The sequence below is a fragment of the Phalacrocorax aristotelis genome, chromosome 1, assembly GCF_949628215.1.
Source record: "Phalacrocorax aristotelis chromosome 1, bGulAri2.1, whole genome shotgun sequence".
Lineage (NCBI taxonomy): Eukaryota > Metazoa > Chordata > Aves > Suliformes > Phalacrocoracidae > Phalacrocorax > Phalacrocorax aristotelis.
The window spans coordinates 23,225,684-23,244,897 of record NC_134276.1 but is presented as its reverse complement, the minus strand read 5'-3'; the positions used below and the strand labels follow the sequence as shown (position 1 = coordinate 23,244,897).

The window sequence follows — 19,214 nt, the reverse complement described above, 5'->3', positions numbered from 1 at the left end:
CAATCAAACTGTCCCCCACAGATCAGTTGTGAATGCAGAGGAAGCTTCCCAATAGCACCTTTATTCTTGTATTAATTAATAACATTAATAACACCCACACTGGCAGATCACTACACTGCTCATGTATGAGGGTGAGAGATCTCTCCATCCACCCTCCTTTCCCCCTCTCATATATTTGCATTTTAAATTCTCTGGGGTATGAATTATCTATGGTTTGGCATGAGGTCTAGCAGAACAGCCATTGATTTGGCACAAAAAATGATAAAGTGAAAACAACAACTTTGCTAACCAGCTTGGGAAACAAAAAGTCAAATGGAATTAAAAAAAAACAGATGCAGAGTTTGGAATTAAAAAACAAATGACTGAGAGTATTGTCAGGGGTGGGCAGAAGATGATGTGCATCAGGCAAAATAGAAGGGAGAAAGTTATTATTGACTGCATTTATTATGATAGTGTCTTTCAAATAATTAAGACTGCAGTCCCACTGTGACAGACACGTATAAAAACATGGCCCCTGGACAATTACAGTGTAAACAGACATGAGACAAAGGACAAGGAGAAAGAGTACAATGAACCCCCAGAAAGATCAAGTTAATTGAGGACAAACAGCATGAGGAGGCTGCACTGTTTCTTGGCACACTAAATTTAATTAGAAAGGCATGAAGTAAAACAAACATCAGGTTTAAACTTAACGGAATTAAATAAAGGGCAAGTAGAAGGAATGTAAGTTGTATGCTCCAAAGTACCTTGCTTTCATGCAGGTAGTCTTTATCACAGTGAAGAGGATTATTAGCTTTATTGCTCCTACTAACATTGCTGAAAATTATCTGTCTTATGGGGATAGTTCTCAGAGTGGCAATAGTAGCTAACTGCAAGCTAAGCCGTTGACAAGCTCCCCTCTAATGCATATGCAGAGGTGAGGAGGAAAAAAAAAAAGCCTCTCTCCAGGCTTCAGCTCTGCCAAAACTTCCCTTCCTGGGTATTCAAATTCCATACTTGATTTCCAGACCATGAAAAGAGCAGTAAAAACCATTTTTGTCTCGCCTTTTCTTATTGTGGAATATTTTGCTCTCCTCAACTGGGTACTGTAGAATTTCAATAATTTATGTTTCAAGAGCATCTAACTGAGATCCGGTTTTCTTAGGCACTCTACTGATAGAAGAGGTGGCAATCCCTGCTCCCAAAGAGCTTATAACTGTAAAGGCATAAAGCCTGAGTGAAATCAAGAAATGAACAAAAGAGCAGGATGGAAAAAACAGGTGCTATTTGCATAGAATAGGTGAAGCTACAGTTGTCAGCCAGGCTGTTAACACTGCTCACCATCTACTTAGCTAATTCTGTTAATGTCATTTTCCATATTCATTATGGCAGGCAAGTTTTAATGAGAATAAGGTGCTATGAATGAACTTGAGATTGTGAACTGGTTAAGTAAAGTTTTCTGGTTTTGGACAGAATTACCATCTGACATCTTCTATGGAGATGGAGAGCACACAGCACCAACGGACTTTTTCACAAGCATGTACCAAAACAGCTATACCAAAACAACCAGTACATGAAATTAAACCATTCTAAGACCACAGTTAAGAATAGAAAGCTTTAAAAAAAAAAAAGAAGAAAAAACAAGGTCAGATTTCATTGCATTTCTTTTACCTAGGCAGGTAAAGGGCAAGAGAGGAAAGAGGGACCACTTAGTTGTGGCCCAAAGCAAATAAGCTAAGAAGTCCTGATTTTTTTAAGCAGGAAGGACAGGGGATAAGGCCTCCCTCCCAGATGTCTCCTGTGGCTTCATTTCGTACCAAATTCTAAACACAAGCACACTTTCAGCTGGAGCGTTGTTCTCAGCTCCAGCCCGGCTGGCCAAACAGCATCCCTCAATGGACACAAACACCTCAGCCCCTGAAAAGACGCGCTCTGCAGACAGGCTGCCCCACCAGCGCACCAGAACAGCAAACTCTCACGCTCTCTAGTGTTTTTATTCACTTGGTGGTTTACTTACAGCTGGGGACCTAGGGTTTGCACATGAAGTTCAGCTTCCCTTTTAAAGGCAATGCTTTCTATCTCCAAACTGGAAGAAGGAGCCTGCAAGCCTAAGGCAGAGCAGCCTACCGAAGCAGCTAACAAATCCAAACATCCACCGAGCTTTCAGGCCGACTCACGCAATGCCACAAACGCACACGCTACTGACCCCTGCAGACACGTCCCTCCCATGCACCACCCACACCTCGCACACGCGACCCACAGCACACCGCACACGCCGACGCCCCGCAAGCCCAGCAGGCGACACAAACAAGCCCACACCACTGGCCACAGTCGCACTGGCAGGAGCACACTCTTACGGGTGGAGGCAGACGGCGTGACGAATTACGGGGCGCTGCCAGGTACAAGGATGACACTCAGGTGCACAGCCTCGACACGCAACACGCACACAAAGCGCCGAGCACACGCATCCCCTCTGCTCGCAGCCACAAACTACCGCCGTGGGAGGACCACTGAGCACGGCCAGAACCACCGCGTCGCAGCGGTCCTTACGCCCACACGCAACTCCCCCGGTGCAGCGAAGACACACACAGAATCACCAAAATGACACCCTCGGTGGCGGCACAGCCAGGAGAATACCACAACCCAGCAACCGCACATGCAGAACCAGACACGCCACACGTACATCGGCATGGAAACGCGTGAACACAGCAAGAGGAACACACGCAGACAAGCGTGTGCGTCCACGGAGAGAAAAAAACTCTGTATACGTACAAACTGGCATGTGCAGAAATACGTCTGTATGTACCCGCGGTGTGCAGAACACGCAGGTGGGTGCGGACAGACAGGCATACAGACAGGCTAGCGCGTACAGACGCACGCACGCTGCGTGCTCGCGCGGGAGCAAACGCGCTGCTGCACGCACCCCCCGGCCGCACCCCGCAGCACCCCCATGTGCAAAGAGGCGAGCAGAGGCGCCCAGCCGGGAGGAGGTACACACGCAGGCCCAGGCCCAGGCCCAGCCCCAGGCGACGGCGATGCACGGCAGCGCGCCCGGCCCACGCTGACACGCGTGGGGCGCGAGCAGGGGCGCGCACGGGCACTGACCGGCGCACGGGCACGCGTGCACCCGTACGCGTGGCCACACGGGGACGCGCACACGGGCACACGCACGGCTGTGCGCGCGCAGCCTTCCCCCCCTCCCCCAACGGAGGCAGGAGGCGGAAGAGGAAGAGCAGGAGGAGGAAGAGGAAAGGGGAGAGGCGGGGCAGAGTCCACCTTCCCGGCGGAGCTGGCCAGTCCTTCGGCTGCTTCGGCGGGCCGGCGGCTCGGCCCGGCTCGGCTCGGCCCGGCCCGGCCCGGCTAGGCTTCCCGGGCAGGTAGGTGGGATCCGCCCGTGGCGACGACGACGGCGGCGGTGGGGGGGGGCGCAGTGCGGTCCGGGCCGCCGGCAGCGGGACACCACCCGGCCTGGGTCCCAGGGAGCCGCGCAGGGAGGCGGTCACGGGGTGATACGCACACACGGACCATGACCTCCCCGACACGCACGCAAACGCTGCGGGGCACAGTCACGCACGGTGACACACCCACGCGCAGCCCGTCTCCCCTGCGCCCCGCAGAAATCCACGCGTAAAATTAAAATAGCGGCTCTTCAGCGTGTGTTTGCACGGAGAACGCACGCCAGCAGCTCCTGCGAGGTGCGAAACGTGTCCCGCAGCAGCTGCACGTAGCTGTCGGCATCGGAGCACACACGCGTGTAGCAAAACGCGACCTGCGAGTGCAGGAACCGCTGCTTTTCCTGCGGTTCCCGGCTTGGGTGTAGCCTGCCTGCTCCTTAGAACCCCCAGCAACGTCAGCTGTCCTGGCTCGTAAGTGGGCTGTGTCACGGACAGAGATGCACCAAGCAAAATTCCCTTATGTGCCATGTTATATGAAGAAGAATGCTTCCATAAAAAGGTTCATTTTCTTTCTCAGACAGTTAAGGCAGGATTTAGTAGATCTAAATATCAACAGAGAATGAAGAATAAAGGTAAAACCGTGTATTTAGGAGAGCAAGACTAACATTTCACAGAATCACAGGTTGGAAGGGACCTCAGGGATAATCTAGTCCAACCTTTCTAGGGAGAGCAGAGTCTAAACAAGATGGCCCAGCACCCCGTCCAGACGACTCTTGAAGGTGTCCAACGTGGCCAAGTCAACCACTTCCCTGGGGAGATTATTTCAATGGTTGACTGTCCTCAGTGTGAAAAATTTCCCCCTGGTGTCCAATTGGAATCTCCCCAAGAGCAATTTGTGTCCATTCCCCCTTGTCCTCTCCGTGTGACTCCGTGTAAAAAGGGAGTCTCCATCTTTTTTGTAGCTACCCCTTAAGTACTGGTACATGGGGATGAGATCCCCTCTGAGTCTCCTTTTCTCAAGGCTGAACAAACCCAGTTGTCCCAGCCTATCCTCATATGGCAGGCTTCCCAGTCCTCTGATCATCTTGGTGGCCCTTCTCTGGACCCCTTCCAGCCTGTCCACATCCTTTTTGTAGAGCAGGGACCAGAACTGGACACAGTACTCCAGGTGTGGCCTGACAAGCGCTGAGTAGAGTGGGATGATGACTTCTTTCTCTCTGCTGGCGATGCCCTTTTTGATGCAACCCAGCATCCTGTTGGCCTTCTTGGCCGCAGCAGCACACAAACTTACTCCATTGCTGTGATACTGTTTCTTAAGTTTAGAACTGTAGAACTTGGTTCAGAGCTTTTAGAACAGTTACTGACAAAGGCAAGCCAGGTTCCTCCGAATGCAAGATAAATGAAGTTATAGTATTTTATGACGCACCAGTGATCCCCAGATTACAGTCTAAGTCTGCAGCACACAATCTACAGCTGGTTTATAAAACCATTTATAAAAATAATGACTTCTCGGCTTTTGTGTGGCTATACTGATGACACGCAAAGATAGTTGTGTGTTGGCAGTGGGTGTTTAGTTGTAGGGCCGTTGCCGCAACTGAGAAAAAGCTGTGTTCCCCTGGGGCTTTGGCTCTGGCCAGGCCTCGGCAGAGGCAGGGCCCAGGGCAGGAAGGGGCCGTAGCTCTAGCAGCTGTTTTTAGACTCTGCTGTGAATGGCCTGGTATTTCTCCTCTGTGCCCTGTGGCTGGCTGAGTTCAGGGTCCTGCTATGGCACACAGCCCAGCCAGGCTACCCTGTTCATGAACTTACCTGGTTCCTCTTCAAGCAGTTGGTATCAGCTTTGTACCTACTGCTAAGACTTGAAGTCTGTCCCAGGCTCCAAATTGCCCCCATTTTCAGACTAAGTTTATTCACAAGCAGGTCATTTTACTTGTTCCTGGGCCAACACATCTTATAAATAGTTCTTTATCCTTGCTGATTGCTTCCACCTTCTCCATGTACATGTATGCCCATGGATCTGTGCTTCCACTGTGACGTACCTGTCCTTGGCAGTGGTGAGGCTGCACCTCCAATACTGTGTTTTGGGCCTCTCACTACAAGAAAGACACTGAGTTGCTGGAGCATGTCCAAAGAGGGGCAACAAAGCTGGTGAAGGGTCTGGAGAGCGAGTCTTATGAGGAGTGGCTGAGGGAACTGGGGTTGTTTAGTCTGGAGAAGAGGAGGCTGAGGGGAGACCTTATCACTCTCTACAACTACCTGAAAGGAGGTTGTAGCGAGGTGGGCGTTGGTCTCTTCTCCCAAGTGACAAGTGATGGGATGAGAGGAAATGGCCTCAAGTTGCATCAGGTGAGGTTTAGATTGGATATTAGGAAAAATGTCTTCACCGAAAGGGTTGTCAAGCATTGGAAGAGGCTGCCCAGGGAAGTGGTTGAGTGACCGTCCCTAGAGGTATTTAAAAGACATGAAGATGTGGTCCCTAGGGACATGGCTTAGTGCTGGACTTGGTAGCGTTAGGTTAGCGGTTGGGCTTGATGATCTTAAATGTCTTTTCCAGTCTAAATGATTCTATGATTCTGTGATATATGTATGCATATATTTATGGAGTGGGGTCACGTTCCTTCCTAGGCAGAAGAAGTCCCACTCTTGCCAACTCTGGTATGACACATTTTTGGTTTCCTGTATCATCTTTGGCTTTTCCTGTTCTTGCTGCCTTCTAAACATGGGATACAAAAACTGCAGATAATACTCCACAGTTTGCTCTGTATTTCTTAAGTTTTTGTTAAAAAGTGGCTGATTTCTGAAGTTTTGAAGGGTTGTTTTGAAAGTCTATCACTTCACAAGTACTACACCAGGATGGATGTCTGTAACAATTTATTTCAATTCTAACTTGCAAGTGGGGATCTTGGGCATGTGAAGGTGTTGCTTATTTTCCAGTCCATATATTGCAGGCAAGCCTCATCTGTGTCTCTATTTTTCTCCTTTTTTTCCTTTCTGCAAGCTTTTTTCATCTTTCAAGAAGAAGAAATATATTATTATTGGTGTTTCTGTTTGATGGTTGGGGTGAAATGTCTACAGTAAATTGCACTTTCCAAACAATTAATACTACTTAAGTGCACATTTTCTCTATGTAAGAAATCTTAAGTTTTGATAACTGGAAAAAAATCAGCTCACTATAAACAGGAATGTGCCACGCTAAATTTAATGTTTGTGAAAAACTGGGAAAGTCAATTGATACTTTAAATGTCTGATAAAATAGGTTTAAAATTAAGGCACTGTTTTCACTTCGAAGCATGGCTGAATCTGTGGAACTTGAACCTAAAAGATAGTTACGACTTTTTTTTTTTAAGGTTACTGAAACGATATTAGTGCTTAATCCAAATAAGACCAAGTAACTAGCTGGATTACTTCCACAAAATGGCATTTGGAAAACTGAGAGAAATACACAATTTGGGGTCAGTGTTGTGAGAAGCAAGCTGCATGCTAGCTATGGAAGAGTTTTCAACCCTGGGATAAACCATATTTTCCAGTACAGTAACAGTCACTTTGTCATGTTTTAATGCCAAGGTGAAGATTTTGCATGGCAGTATTACTCTGTACAATCAAGGCTTTTAAATTCCAAAACCTTATGACACATAGAAGAGTCAGACTGTAGGTGTTGGGATGGCCGCTGACGGACGTTGAACAATCACTCTGTGATTAGGGTGGTTCTGAATTAATGTGGCTTAAATTAAACACTTCCCAAAGAAGAGTGTCAGAACCAGGAAGAATGTCCTAGTGTTAGAAGCTTCATAAAAAAATTCTGGACTGGAAATACTAACTGCCACATGCCTTTTTATTTGAGAAATTCTCCCTCTTAACCATCTCTATACACGAAAAAGCTGTGTAAGTGTAGATACTCATGAGGAAAAATGAACTAGGAATTTTGGACTCTTTAAAGGAGTTTAGGCTCAAAATTTAAAATACTGAACATAACCTCAAGTCTTCATAAATTTTGTTCCTTTGTCCGATTTTTTTCTCTGGGTTAAAGCCCTTCTTTACACTATAGTAACACCATACATCTTTTTGAGAGAGTAGTTTTAAGGACTAGGTTTTACTAAACTGGAGTCAAGTCTTACTAGTGTAACTAGAAGAATGTGACTGATGGGGGTAACTTGTTTTTTCTTCTTTCCTGCTTCCTCAGAATGACTACCTTTTGCGTGATGAAACTTTTATGTCAAGCCACCAGAAATGAGAATAGATACGCAAAAAGATTCTTCAGTACTCTTCTGACCCAAACACCACAGAAGAGGGTCTTTTCTCCCTTCTGGATAGCAGTACCTGACCCTAGAAAGTCAACTGTGTTTGGACTTACTCAACCATTTTGTACAGCTGAAAAATCTCACACAGAACCAAAAAGGAAAGCATTTGGAAGCATTGGGCGAAGAATTCCCCATCGGATTTTGCACATTATCAACCAGGATGGGGAGAGCTTAGGAAATATGCACCGAGCAGAGGCACTCAAACTTATGGATCAACATGACCTGAAACTAGTTCTCCTTCGTGAGAATGTAGAACCTCCTGTATACAGACTAATGACTGGGCAGCAGATTCATGAAGAACAGCTTAAACGTGCAGAGAAGAAAAAAGCAAGTCCAAAAGCAGGTATGTATATTGTGGACAGTACAACACTGTGCACTTTGAAAAATGCTGTACTAAAAGTGGTTTCAGCAGATGAAATCCTCTTACTTGCATTTGTGTAAATCCAAAGCAATGTCACTGCAGTCTGCACTATTAGGGATTTGCAGTAGTGGAAGTAAAATTTTGGATTAGTCTAGTCTTCCACAGAGAAGCCTTCCATTACCTTCTCAGGATTTACTATTTTGGCATCTGCTAGTTTGTTGGGTTTTTTTAATCTATTTTTATTTAAGTCAGTATAACTAGACTCTGGTTCCGTAAGACTCACTGAACTTATGTTCTTTTACTAAAGCATAAAGTGACAGGCAATTTTTACAAACCCAGCGCCAAAGCCACCAATTTTGTCACCAGTAGTTGTTCCTAGGTTGCTGCTAGGAAGACAAAGTGTGGAGCCCTTTCTTGTGCAGAGTAAGAGAACAACTTTTTCAATATTGATCACTTTTCAGTGTTTTTTTTTTTCCCTTAAGTCAGCCTGCCCCAGCAGTTTAACAAACTTAGTTTGGCAAAGAGCTTTCAGGAAAAGGTATCTGACCTTGTAGTCTCTTTTCTTATCCTCAGGTTAATGAAGGTATCTGTGCCTTGGGTAGAGCTCTGATTTTAGAGAACACTGTTGTGGTAGTGAGTTTTTCTGTTCAAGAAACTACAAAGATTATTGAAATGGTAACTACTTTAGAGAATCTTTAAGGAGGAAGAGACCATAAACTGTTCAAATATATTAAAAGGCTTCATACTTCCAGTTGAATATTGCACTTCACCATTTAAGAAAATGGCCTCAAGATGAAGGGATGTCTAACTTCAAAGCTTTTACAATCAGCTACGCTATGTGCAGAACGTGGGAATTTGCACACTCAGTCTTCAATTCCAACGCTTACCTGTTTATCTTTGTTAAACCTGCATTGTGGATAGTATGAATAAAATTGTAATTAAAATAAAAATACCTTAGGCCTTCTGACCCTGAAGAGACTTCCCTGTGTGTCTCAAATATGCGCTCAGTCTCCCAGTTGTGGCAGTGAGTGTGATACCAAGTAGCCACCTTCTAAGGTGAGAATGGTGTGTGCTGAGACAATGAGATTGGGACGCTCCGTGTATGAGCAACTAATACAGGTTGGTCAGATATTAAGCCAACACAGTTTTAGTTCTGTTTTGAACAGGGATGGTTCAGAAGGAGTTATCCTTTTCTTCAGCTATTGCCAAGAACGACTTAGAGACCAAGACTAAACAGATAGCACAATGGATTGAAAAGAAATACCATGTTAAAGTTACCATCCGGCAAGCAAAAGATGGCAATACAGACATGGTAAGTGCACTCCCGAAAACGGGCCCAATCAATGCCATGAAGTAGATATGCTTGTATTAACTTCCCCTATGCAGTACTTTTTTTTTTTTTTTAATATATCATGCACTGATAAAATACACAAAGGTCTGCATCCTATGAAAGTAATGGTTCCCCACCTTGAGCTGCATCTGTTCAAACACTGCGGTTCTAGAAAAACAGCCCCACAGAGACAATTCAAATACCATGCTTTCTTAAGAGTGCAGTTGTAACACTGGCTTTGACAGCAGAGTCTAAGCAGTTCCTACTCCCTTCCAGCACCTTATTAACTGGGTTGGTTAAATTTTCCTGCCTATGCCTTAATCCAGCTCACCCACTGAAAAGCTTAACACTGAGGTTTAAAAAAATTCTGTTTTATTTTAGTTGGATTATTTCAATAACCTAACTGTTCTTCTGAAGACGCATTTATGCAACTATGACCAAGGTTCCACTGCTGTGTGGAAAACTACTGGAATGATGTTCCAAGACTGGGAAAGTAAACATCTATAAAGATGTTAGGGAGCTGGTGGCAACTTACTCATATAATTGTAGGGCCTTGAGACTTGTCTTCATTGTCATTTGCACAAATGGCTTTTTTGTATAAAAATTCCATGTAAGAATTTTTTTCCCTTTTAACATGTGAATTAGGTTTCCGTAATAAGTCTCTCTAAGTTGCTGGAGAAGAGCATGGTATTACTCCATCCAAACACAACAGAACTTTTTACAGGAAGTTGAATTCATACGGAAAGGGTAGCAGGAGGAACTGGATGTGGGAGGGGAGAACTCTTCATGACACAGTCCAGGTTTAGGTTGTGCTTAAATTTAAAAGCTTAATTAAGAGTTTAAGAGTTCAGCTTATTACATGAAGGCACTGTATCACTCAGTTCAATACTACCACTTTCTGCTAATGTTAGAACAATACTGCCCCTTAAGAGGAGAGCCCCCTAATAATATGCCCAAATGTAGTAGAAGAGGAGGGTGGGGAGGAGTCAGGTGCAGTTGTAATCACTCTCGTGGACATCTTTAAACAGCGTAACAGGGTGAGTCAGGAGTTCAACCTGAGGGCTAGGAAATGGCTTAAGCAGTTTTAGGAAAGTCACCAGAGCGATTATAAGAGCAAATGGTTAGGAGAGGACAAACTGATCTGCTTAAACCAGGACAAGCAGCTAGCTCATTTCAGCTGATACACCACAACAGGAGATAGAGTCATTACAGAACAGCCTGAAATGTTTTTCTACCTGTGTTTGTGCATTTAGTCCCTATCTTTCTCCTTTTCAGTTCATGATTTTTGATCAGATTTTGGAGACCGTCTCTGAGAAAGCCACTTATCTTTCCAAGCCAAAAGTTACTAGAGAAGGAGTGAGTACCTGTATTTTGAGACATATGTCTGACAAAGAGTTGAAAGCATACCAGAAGACAGAAAAACAGAAAAACAGTACAGTAAAGAAAGATGAAAATGAAGATCTGAAGTCAAGCGAGTTGCATCAGTGACTTTATAAAGAGATGTAAACAATAATTTTTTATTTAAAAAAAGGACTATGAACTTAATAAAGTTACTGCTGAGCTTTGTGGTGGTCATTCCATGAAGAAAGTTGTCTCAGTTAACCTTTACTGCAGAGTCAGAATTTCAACAGTTGGTATTTCGTTTTCCATGGGTTTATCCACTGTCTTGCTTTCTGTCACAACCACATCCTTTCCTGGCTGTGTTTTAGGAGGAATGTAGCCGCTCAGACGAGACGCCAAGCTCCTCTTGGGACGAGAACGTTTTGCCTGGCAGAAATAAATCCAGAATCAGCAACTTAACATATCTATGGTCTACTCCCGGGGGGTGGGGAGGAAGAAGTTGTTAATGAATAGGCCAGTACTGATTATTTAAAGGAGCTTCAGAAATTAAGAACGTCCCAAATTAAGTAGATAGCTGGCCTGTTTTCCTGCTTGAAGTCACGTTCTAAAATACATAATGTTTACCCTTCTCTGAAGTGACAAGGTATGGTTGAGAGGACTTTTTCAAGAGTATAACTTACTTTCAAGTTCAGCTTTCTCTTTTCAGGATCATGTACAACTGCGTGCCTTGCTAGGCTCTGCTATAGTTACAAAAACCAAGCAAAAAAAAGTTAGGTTGATCATTTCAGACTATGTGAGTCAGATTAGGGCAGCGTAAGAATACATACCTTCATTGCAAACACTCTTCCACAGCCTGGATAATCACAAGAGAATGGTTTTTTCTCTTCATGAAAAGAGAGGATATGGCTTTGAAGGTTAAATACAGTTGTGTAAGTTCTCCCACATCCTTCTCTAGGACATCGGCAGACTTCCCTCTCCACGGCATGTGTTTTTTGATGCTGCTTAAGGTAATCTTTCCTTTTAAAAGTTTTGTGACACTCATTGCAAACTATCGGCTCTGAGTGGGAGAGAGAGACAGGCAGAGTATAAATTAACAGCTTCTTACAGTTCAAAATCAAACCCTAGTAGTCCTCTAGACCAGTGTTAAAATCCACATGAAACAAGGAACTCAGAGACTGGAAGAGGATAATGCGGATAGAATTATTCAGATCCAAAATCCTACATTACACAATTTCTCGTTAACTGGATCACAAAGCAAAGTTAGTATACTGAGCATCATTTTCATCAGTTAAAGGTCTAGCCAGAGAGACAGCCATTTTACCAATGAAGTGTTAAGTTTGTCTAGACACAATGACAAGTTGATGAGCTGAGTTGAGCAAGGACTCCTCTTCAAATTAGCAGTTTGTTTCCTATTTGTATCATAAGTCAAGTTCTATTTACTAGAGCATTTGGAGTTTACCTGTATGGCTTTCTTTATTATGTTTCAGAAGCTCTGTCCAAGTTTTTCCAGTATATGAGCAGTTTTCTTTCTTGCATGCATAGCCTGTTAGACAGGGCAAATGGTTACAGTCACAAAGGTTCTCGCAAACAGTCTAATTTTACAAGGGAGAACTCCGCTTTCAGGAGTTGAAAATTAAAGGCCAGTATTCCTGCTCTCCTCCCATACTGCATGGTGATGGGGCAAGAGGCAACAAATTGGAACATGAGAAAATCCTAACAGCTTTAAGGAAGAAACTTTGTATCACTGACAGAAGTTGTCCAAAGAGGTTGTGGAATCCCTACCCCTGGAAACATTCAAGACTTCACTGGAGGCATCCCTCAGCAACCTGGTCTAGCTGACCCTGCCTTAAGCAGGCAGCTGGACCAGATGACCTCCAGAAGTCTTTTCCAACGTAAATGATTTTACAAAACTCTCTCTCCTTGCTTCAGTAAAACTACTTCCTCACCAGCCATACGCTTTCACTCAAATAGATGAAAGTAACTGTAATAATATATTATTTCTATATAAATATTTGTATTACATATTATAAGATCTTGACCATACAGCAATATTCCTGAGTCTGAATAGACTCTACCATTCTGTCAAGCAGGGAGGACAGTTTTTAAACGAACCACAGGAAGTCAACTATTTAAATCCCAGGACTGGGAAGGTCAAACAACTATGAACAAGTCCTTGTCTTAAGAAAGGAACACAGTACAAATTGCAGATTTTGGATACTCTTCCTAGTCACTTGGGTTTGGGGTTTTTTTTTGTTCCCCCCCTCCGCACTGGAAAGCGGGTTAACTATCAACTGTACTGAAAGAATGGATAGGAGTATAGCAGGATTAGCTCAAACATACATGACCACCTCCTGACGATTCCACTTAAATACCTTTCACATAGGTACATTAGTAACTTTAAGAAATGCAAGCCTATGTGGTTTTGCCAAGGTAAATCTGTGGCAGAACAGGCAACTGATCCTAACCTCTGGAGGTCTAGGCTAGTGCCTTAACCATTAGCCCATCTCCAGAAGATGGATTACTGACAAGGAAGCACATTAGCAGAAGAAATGAGTGAAGGAATCCTGAGCTCTGTTCACCCTGCCACAAGTACAGCGTAACTGAACAACGTAATGCTTTGCAATTGTTCCCCATTTGACTATTCAAAATGGTGTTCTTGTTTTTTCTGTCCGGATCACTAGGCCTAGAATATTTTCATGTCTGTCACACATCCCTGCATGCTCTCTACTGGAAGAAGTCCTTTCTCCTTTGCTAAAACATAACTGAGGCAAGAAGCAGAACTGTATTACCTTCATGTATCTTCTCATGCCGCTTTAGTCGACTTGGAGTAGAAAAGTACTTTCCACATCCTTCATTATTACATCTAGGTATAAAGTACACTGGTTTAATTTCTTTCACATCTGCTTATTTTTTCTTTAAGTCAAGAACTATTAAAGTGGACAAAAGATTCCAAGTTTCACCTTGTCTAGAGATCTGTTCTGTGTCCCCCCACCCCTTGTAAACGTAAATTCTGTAATACGTTTCTAATAGAGGACTCTGATCCCCTTGAGAGTTAAAACTATAGTATGATTTCCCTGTATACAGCAAGTTAAGTTTTAGCTAAAGAATCAAGCCTCATATCCTCCCTACACAGCAGGATCTTCAAACATAAAAGAGAGACAGAGAGATAAAGTAGAAGGTTTAAGTGGCTTGCACAGATCTAGCAGTCAGAGCAGTAACAGAGCACTGATGATATTTTTGTGCCTGTCACCCAGCCATATTACTGCACTTCACTTCAGTGGAACACTCCTGTAAAGCACGTTCCACCTGTAAGAAATACAAGACTAAACTTTGCTTTCATCAAATCTATTATTATTATTATATGTCACATTATTTATTATTATGTGTCACATAAATAATGGAGTCGCAATGCACAGCTGCTCAGATTGGTTTCCAAGCTCCTCAGCTTTTTTGAAGTATTACCTCAACAGTAGCCCAGCCACTGCTTTTTACTGGAAAACAGAGGTAGCTACATTCTTCATTACCATGTCAGCGCTTAGGCCTGTATTTCAGACTGTGAACTCAAAACTCTGGGTTTTTTTTTTATTTTTCCTGTGAAGCTTTAATGAATCCTAAGAAAATGTCTGGACTTGAATGCTGACCTTACAGTGCACCAAGACGGCTTCTCTGAACAGACTACTGAGCAAAGGACTAGTACAAGAAATGTACTTGCAGCCACAACGACAAATTCATGCCAGTTTTTTTAAAATGCCACATCAATGAAAAGGTTGGGAAAAGGCACCTGTTTTCATCTACAGTGTTTAAATGGAATTGTTAAAAAGTTCATTATTAAAAATTATCCACCTACTTGAAGGGAGGTTCATTGGTGTGGTGACACTGATGAACTTTAAGTTGTTGATGTTTCCTGAAAGACTTGTTACAGCCTTCAAAGTCGCACTATTTAGGAAATTAAGTTATTGTTAGAGGCCAAATAACGACAGCCTAGTCCACATGTGTTTGCTGAAATCCCAGTCACAGTATTTGAACTCGTACAAATATAATTAATAATAAGTTGAACTATTTCACTAGAAACACAAAAAATGAGCTTGCTTAGCCACTGCTTTACAGTATCAAAGGTAATTACTCACCACATATTTCTTTTGCTGATTTTCATGCTTGCGCTCAATGTGCTTCTTTAAATTTGATTTTGTTCCAAATTTCTGATTGCATCCATCAGCTGTGCACCTGCAGATGAACTGTGTATTTTATTACCACTCTCAAACAGCTATTTGTTTCCTAGGCAGACACAGAAATCATCGGACAAGAGGAATACACAAAGAATAACCTAAACTCACAATCCAGACCAAAAAAAATGGCTTTAAGACATGAAAAGCCAGAGGCTAAGTTACAATCAAAAGCCACAGGAAAGCATATCAGAAGACATTTTTAATAAAACACGTTGGAATTCCTAGCTCCTAATCATGGAATCACAGAATGGTGGGGGTTGGAAGGGACCTCTGGAGATCATCTTGTCCAACCCCCTGCTTGAGCAGGGACACCCAGAGCAGGGGGCACAGGGCCTCATCCAGGCGGGTTTTGAATGTTTATGTCATGTTGATCCATGACACGCAGCTATTAAGGGCTTAGTAACAGGCGATAACTGCCCTTCCTTCTTTTAATTCTGTATCCTAGGGAAAGATCTGCCCATTCCTTTAAGCATCTATTATGGATCACTGCCGGATAGGAGGTTTTAGGCTAGGGAGACTCCCTAGGTGTCACCCCGTGTGCGCACCGTTATGGCAGTAATCATGACACCAAATCGTGCTTTGTACCACTCACACATCAGTTTTAATTCCCCTTCACTTCCATAATGACAAGCACAACCCATTTTAAGAAGTAATAAATTTGGCCTTACTCGAAAGGCTTTTCCCCAGTGTGGGTCAGGAGGTGCCGAGCGCGGTGGAAATCTCTCGTGAAACCTTTACCGCAGCCCTCGTAGTCGCACACGTACGGCCTCTGGAGGGAGAACGGACTGCTGAGAGGTGACCAGCCGCCCCTCAGAGGCTCGGGGCCGTCTGCAGGGGGGTGCCTGCCGCGGGACGCCCCGGCGGCGGGGCTCCAGACCCCCCCGCAGTGCCCGGGGTACCCCACGGAGCCTGCCCGATCCCCCGCGGGGGCCGAGGCCAGTAGGGCCCGGCGCAGCCCTACCCCGCAGCCGCGCACGCGCGCTCTCCTCAGCCACATCAAGCCTGCGCCCCGCCGCCGGGGCGGCCCAAGGGGGACCTCCCGCCACCGCCGCTCCCGCCACCGCCGCTCCCGCCACGGCCGCTCCCGCCACCGCCGCTCCCGCCACGGCCGCTCCCTCAGGCCCTCCCCGAGCACCGGCCCGGCTCACCTCGCCCGTGTGCCGGCAGAGGTGGGCGTCCAGCCTCCAGGCCTTGTTGAAGGTGGCGTCGCAGTCGGGGAAGGAGCAGATGAAAGGGCGGGCGGGGAGCGCGCTCCCGCCGCCGCTCCCGCCGCCCTCCTGCGCGCTCCCCGCCGCCCGCTCCCCGGCCATGCGGGAGGGCACGTGACCGGGCCGGAGCGGGGAACGGCCCCTCTCGCCGCCCGGCCCAGCCCCAGCCGCGCGGGGCGCCGAGCGGGCGCATGCGTGGACGGCGGGCGGGGAGGCAATGGCGCCGGCTGAGAGGAAGGGGGGGGATGTGCGGGGTCGTACTCACCTGAGAGCGGGATCCTGAGAGCAGCCCAGCCCGTCCATGGTCCCTGCTCCATTACCTCATGCGCCAGGCACAAGGCCCCTATTGCTACCTGGTACGGAACCATAGAATCATTTGGATTGGAAAAGACCTTTAAGCTAATCAAGTCCAGACGTTAAATCATGTCCCTAAGCATGTCTACAAGTCTTTTAAATAACTCCAGGGATGGTGACTCAGCCACTTCCCTGGGCAGCCTCTTCCAATGCTTGACAACCCTTTCAGTGAAGACATTTTTCCTAATATCCAATCTAAACCTCCCCTGATGCAACGAGGCCATTTGCTCTCATCCTGTGACTTGTTACTATGGAGAAAAGACCAACACCCACCTCACTACAACCTGCTTTCGGGTAGGTGTAGAGAGCGATAAGGTCTCCCCGCAGCCTCTCCTCCAGACTAAACAACCCCAGTGCACTCAGCTGCTTGGCTTGGAACCCTTTACTAGCTTTGTCATCCTTTGAACACGTTCCAGCATCTCAAATGTCCTTCTTGTAGTGAGGGGCCCAAAACTGAACACAGTATTGTATGTGTGGCCTCACCAGTGCCAAGTCTGTGAGGCTGCGAGGCAACACTGCTGAGTACAGGGACATGATCACTTCCCTACTCCTGCTGGCCACACTATTCCTGGTACAAGCCAGGATGCTGTTTTGCCTTCTTGGCCACCTGGGCCCACTGCTGGCTCATGTTCAGCCAGCTGTCGACCATCACCCCCAGGTCCTTCTCCACCAGGAAGCTTTCCAGCCACTCTTCCCCAAGCCTGTAGCGTTGCATTGGGTTATTGTGACCCAAGTGCAGGACCTGGCACTTGGTCTTGTTAAACCTCACACAATTGCCCTCAGCCCATTGATCCAGCCTGTCCAGATCCCTCTGCAGAGCCTTCCTACCTTCAAGCAGATCAACACTCCCACCCAATTTGGTGTCATCTGCAAACTTACTGATGGTGCATTTGATCACCTCGTCCAGATCATTGATCATCACATGATCACATCATTTGCTCTGCTTTGCATTATTTGAGTTGTCACCTGAGTTTTATTTTAGGAGATATTCTCCATCTGCTGCAATTCTCCCCTGGGTGTGAGTGTGAGGGAGAAAGCTGGAACAGAGCAGTGCCAAGGGAACCATCCCAAGGAGAATAACTCACATTCCTTCTTCTCCATATGTGTCCTGACAGCTGGGAAAGCCTAAGCAGAATGCAGTGCTTGGAGCTGGCTAGGGAAATGAAAGACGGGGGCAATAAGGAACAGGAACCAAGCCTGTGGAGGCTGGATGGGAGAAGGGACACATGAAGTGACATGGCAGGAGTGCTGGAGTATGGGATACATAACGGCTGTGCTCAGCACATGGTGGGGAGGGGATCTGCTGGGCAGAGTGAGGAGTTCGTGCCGGGCCAGAAGCAGATCCCTGTGGCCCTGGGGCATGTCTCTTACCTTGCTCATCTCTAGCAGGATTAAGGAGGGGGGGGGCTGAATCTATTAGTCAGATCCTCACAAAGCAATGGCAAGAAATCACCTTGTTTTCAGAGGGGAAGTCATTCTAAAAAAAATCTCGCCCTTTAACAAATGCTAACCAAAACACTTAGAAGAAAAAGTTGCTACTTTTTTTTGTCTCAAAATTGCAATAAAAAACAAACCTGAAAATTGAAAAAGAAGTTAAAAATCTTTCCTTTTGAGACTTTGCCTGTGAAACTATGGTATTGCCTCAGGCCTCTCTAATACAGGTGAGGAAATAGCATTAAAGGGAGAAACCTTTGGAAAATATCACTACTGGCTACACAGAGAACAAATATTCATCATTCATAGGGTTTTGCTCTATGCAATACCGATTAGAGATTTCATCAGAGTCCTCTGGGAATTTTAATCCAATTCTGGAAATATATAAATAGAGGATGACTCCAGGTCTGAGGGATTCTCAATGTGTTGTGCTGTTGATGTCTTCTGAGGTGACTACAGAGGGAGGATTTTGAAGAGTCCTCTAGTAGAGCTGGAAAGAGCAGTGGGTTCCGTTTCAGATTTAATCTTATTTTTCTACTGAGGGAGGTGGAAGGTAAACCTTCTGAGAAGTAAACATGTGCAATAGGGAAAAATAAGTCTGAAGGTGTACATTTCCAACACAAGGTCCACACTTCTACTGATAAATTTTAATAATCTGTAAGCTGAAAAGGAGCAAAAAACCTGAAAACTGAGGTAGTTTATTGCCTCAAGAAAAAAACTACAGCACACAACTCCCTCACATGTACATAAAAACCAGGGTAGTAAATCCCTCAGGCTCTGATTAAAACTACTCCTTTAAGCTGGCAGGATCTACCCAGAATTAAATATCAATCCAGGAAGGACTGCATATACTCATTTCCCTCCAAAGAACTGCTGAGTGAATGGGCCATATATCTTTGTCTACCAAAGGCTGTTTCATTTTCCCACCCCCTTGTTCTGTTGTAGGCAAAGTTGTATTTACGTTGCCTCCAAGAACAGTCATTTCTCTTTATGCAGCTCCACTGAATCTGAAGATCTTATGTTTACGAACATTACACCAACATTATTTCAATGTGTACTAAAATGCAGATAAATATGTTTAAATTGTACTTACAGAGCAGCTGTGGAATTGCAGGAACAATTCCCCCATGAGAAAGTTTGCAAACTGAAAGATAACTTTTTCCAATAGACTTATTGCAAGCTAAATATTGGCTGTTTGAGGCACCGTATCTCAGATCCCTTGGCCTGGTCCAGCAGAGGTGGGATGCAGAGTGACTGTGACTTAAGAATGATGCTAACTACGAATTACGTG

General features: G+C 45.2%; 2 protein-coding genes across 4 annotated transcripts; one reads left to right on the top strand and one right to left on the bottom strand.

Moving 5' to 3' along the window:
• Positions 1-3,204: 3,204 nt before the first annotated feature.
• Positions 3,205-10,920, top strand: MTIF3 (mitochondrial translational initiation factor 3). Of its 2 annotated transcripts, none has more exons than XM_075084127.1 (4): positions 3,205-3,356; positions 7,552-8,012; positions 9,230-9,342; positions 10,636-10,920. In XM_075084127.1, the coding sequence occupies exons 2-4, from the start codon at positions 7,553-7,555 to the stop codon at positions 10,846-10,848; spliced, it is 786 nt and encodes a 261-aa protein (XP_074940228.1). In that variant the 5' UTR covers positions 3,205-3,356; position 7,552; the 3' UTR covers positions 10,849-10,920. The 2 variants fall into 2 exon arrangements, with proteins under 2 accessions (XP_074940228.1, XP_074940221.1); XM_075084120.1 differs by having other exon boundaries at positions 9,197-9,342.
• On the bottom strand, positions 10,828-16,304 carry GTF3A (general transcription factor IIIA). Of its 2 annotated transcripts, none has more exons than XM_075084099.1 (9): positions 16,076-16,304; positions 15,596-15,696; positions 14,829-14,925; positions 14,549-14,637; positions 13,491-13,564; positions 12,161-12,244; positions 11,529-11,758; positions 11,382-11,438; positions 10,828-11,127 (listed from the first exon to the last, which is right to left on the bottom strand). In XM_075084099.1, the coding sequence occupies exons 1-9, from the start codon at positions 16,235-16,237 to the stop codon at positions 10,966-10,968; spliced, it is 1,056 nt and encodes a 351-aa protein (XP_074940200.1). In that variant the 5' UTR covers positions 16,238-16,304; the 3' UTR covers positions 10,828-10,965. The 2 variants fall into 2 exon arrangements, with proteins under 2 accessions (XP_074940200.1, XP_074940209.1); XM_075084108.1 differs by having other exon boundaries at positions 11,382-11,441; positions 16,076-16,303.
• Between the last annotated feature and the right edge of the window lie 2,910 nt (positions 16,305-19,214).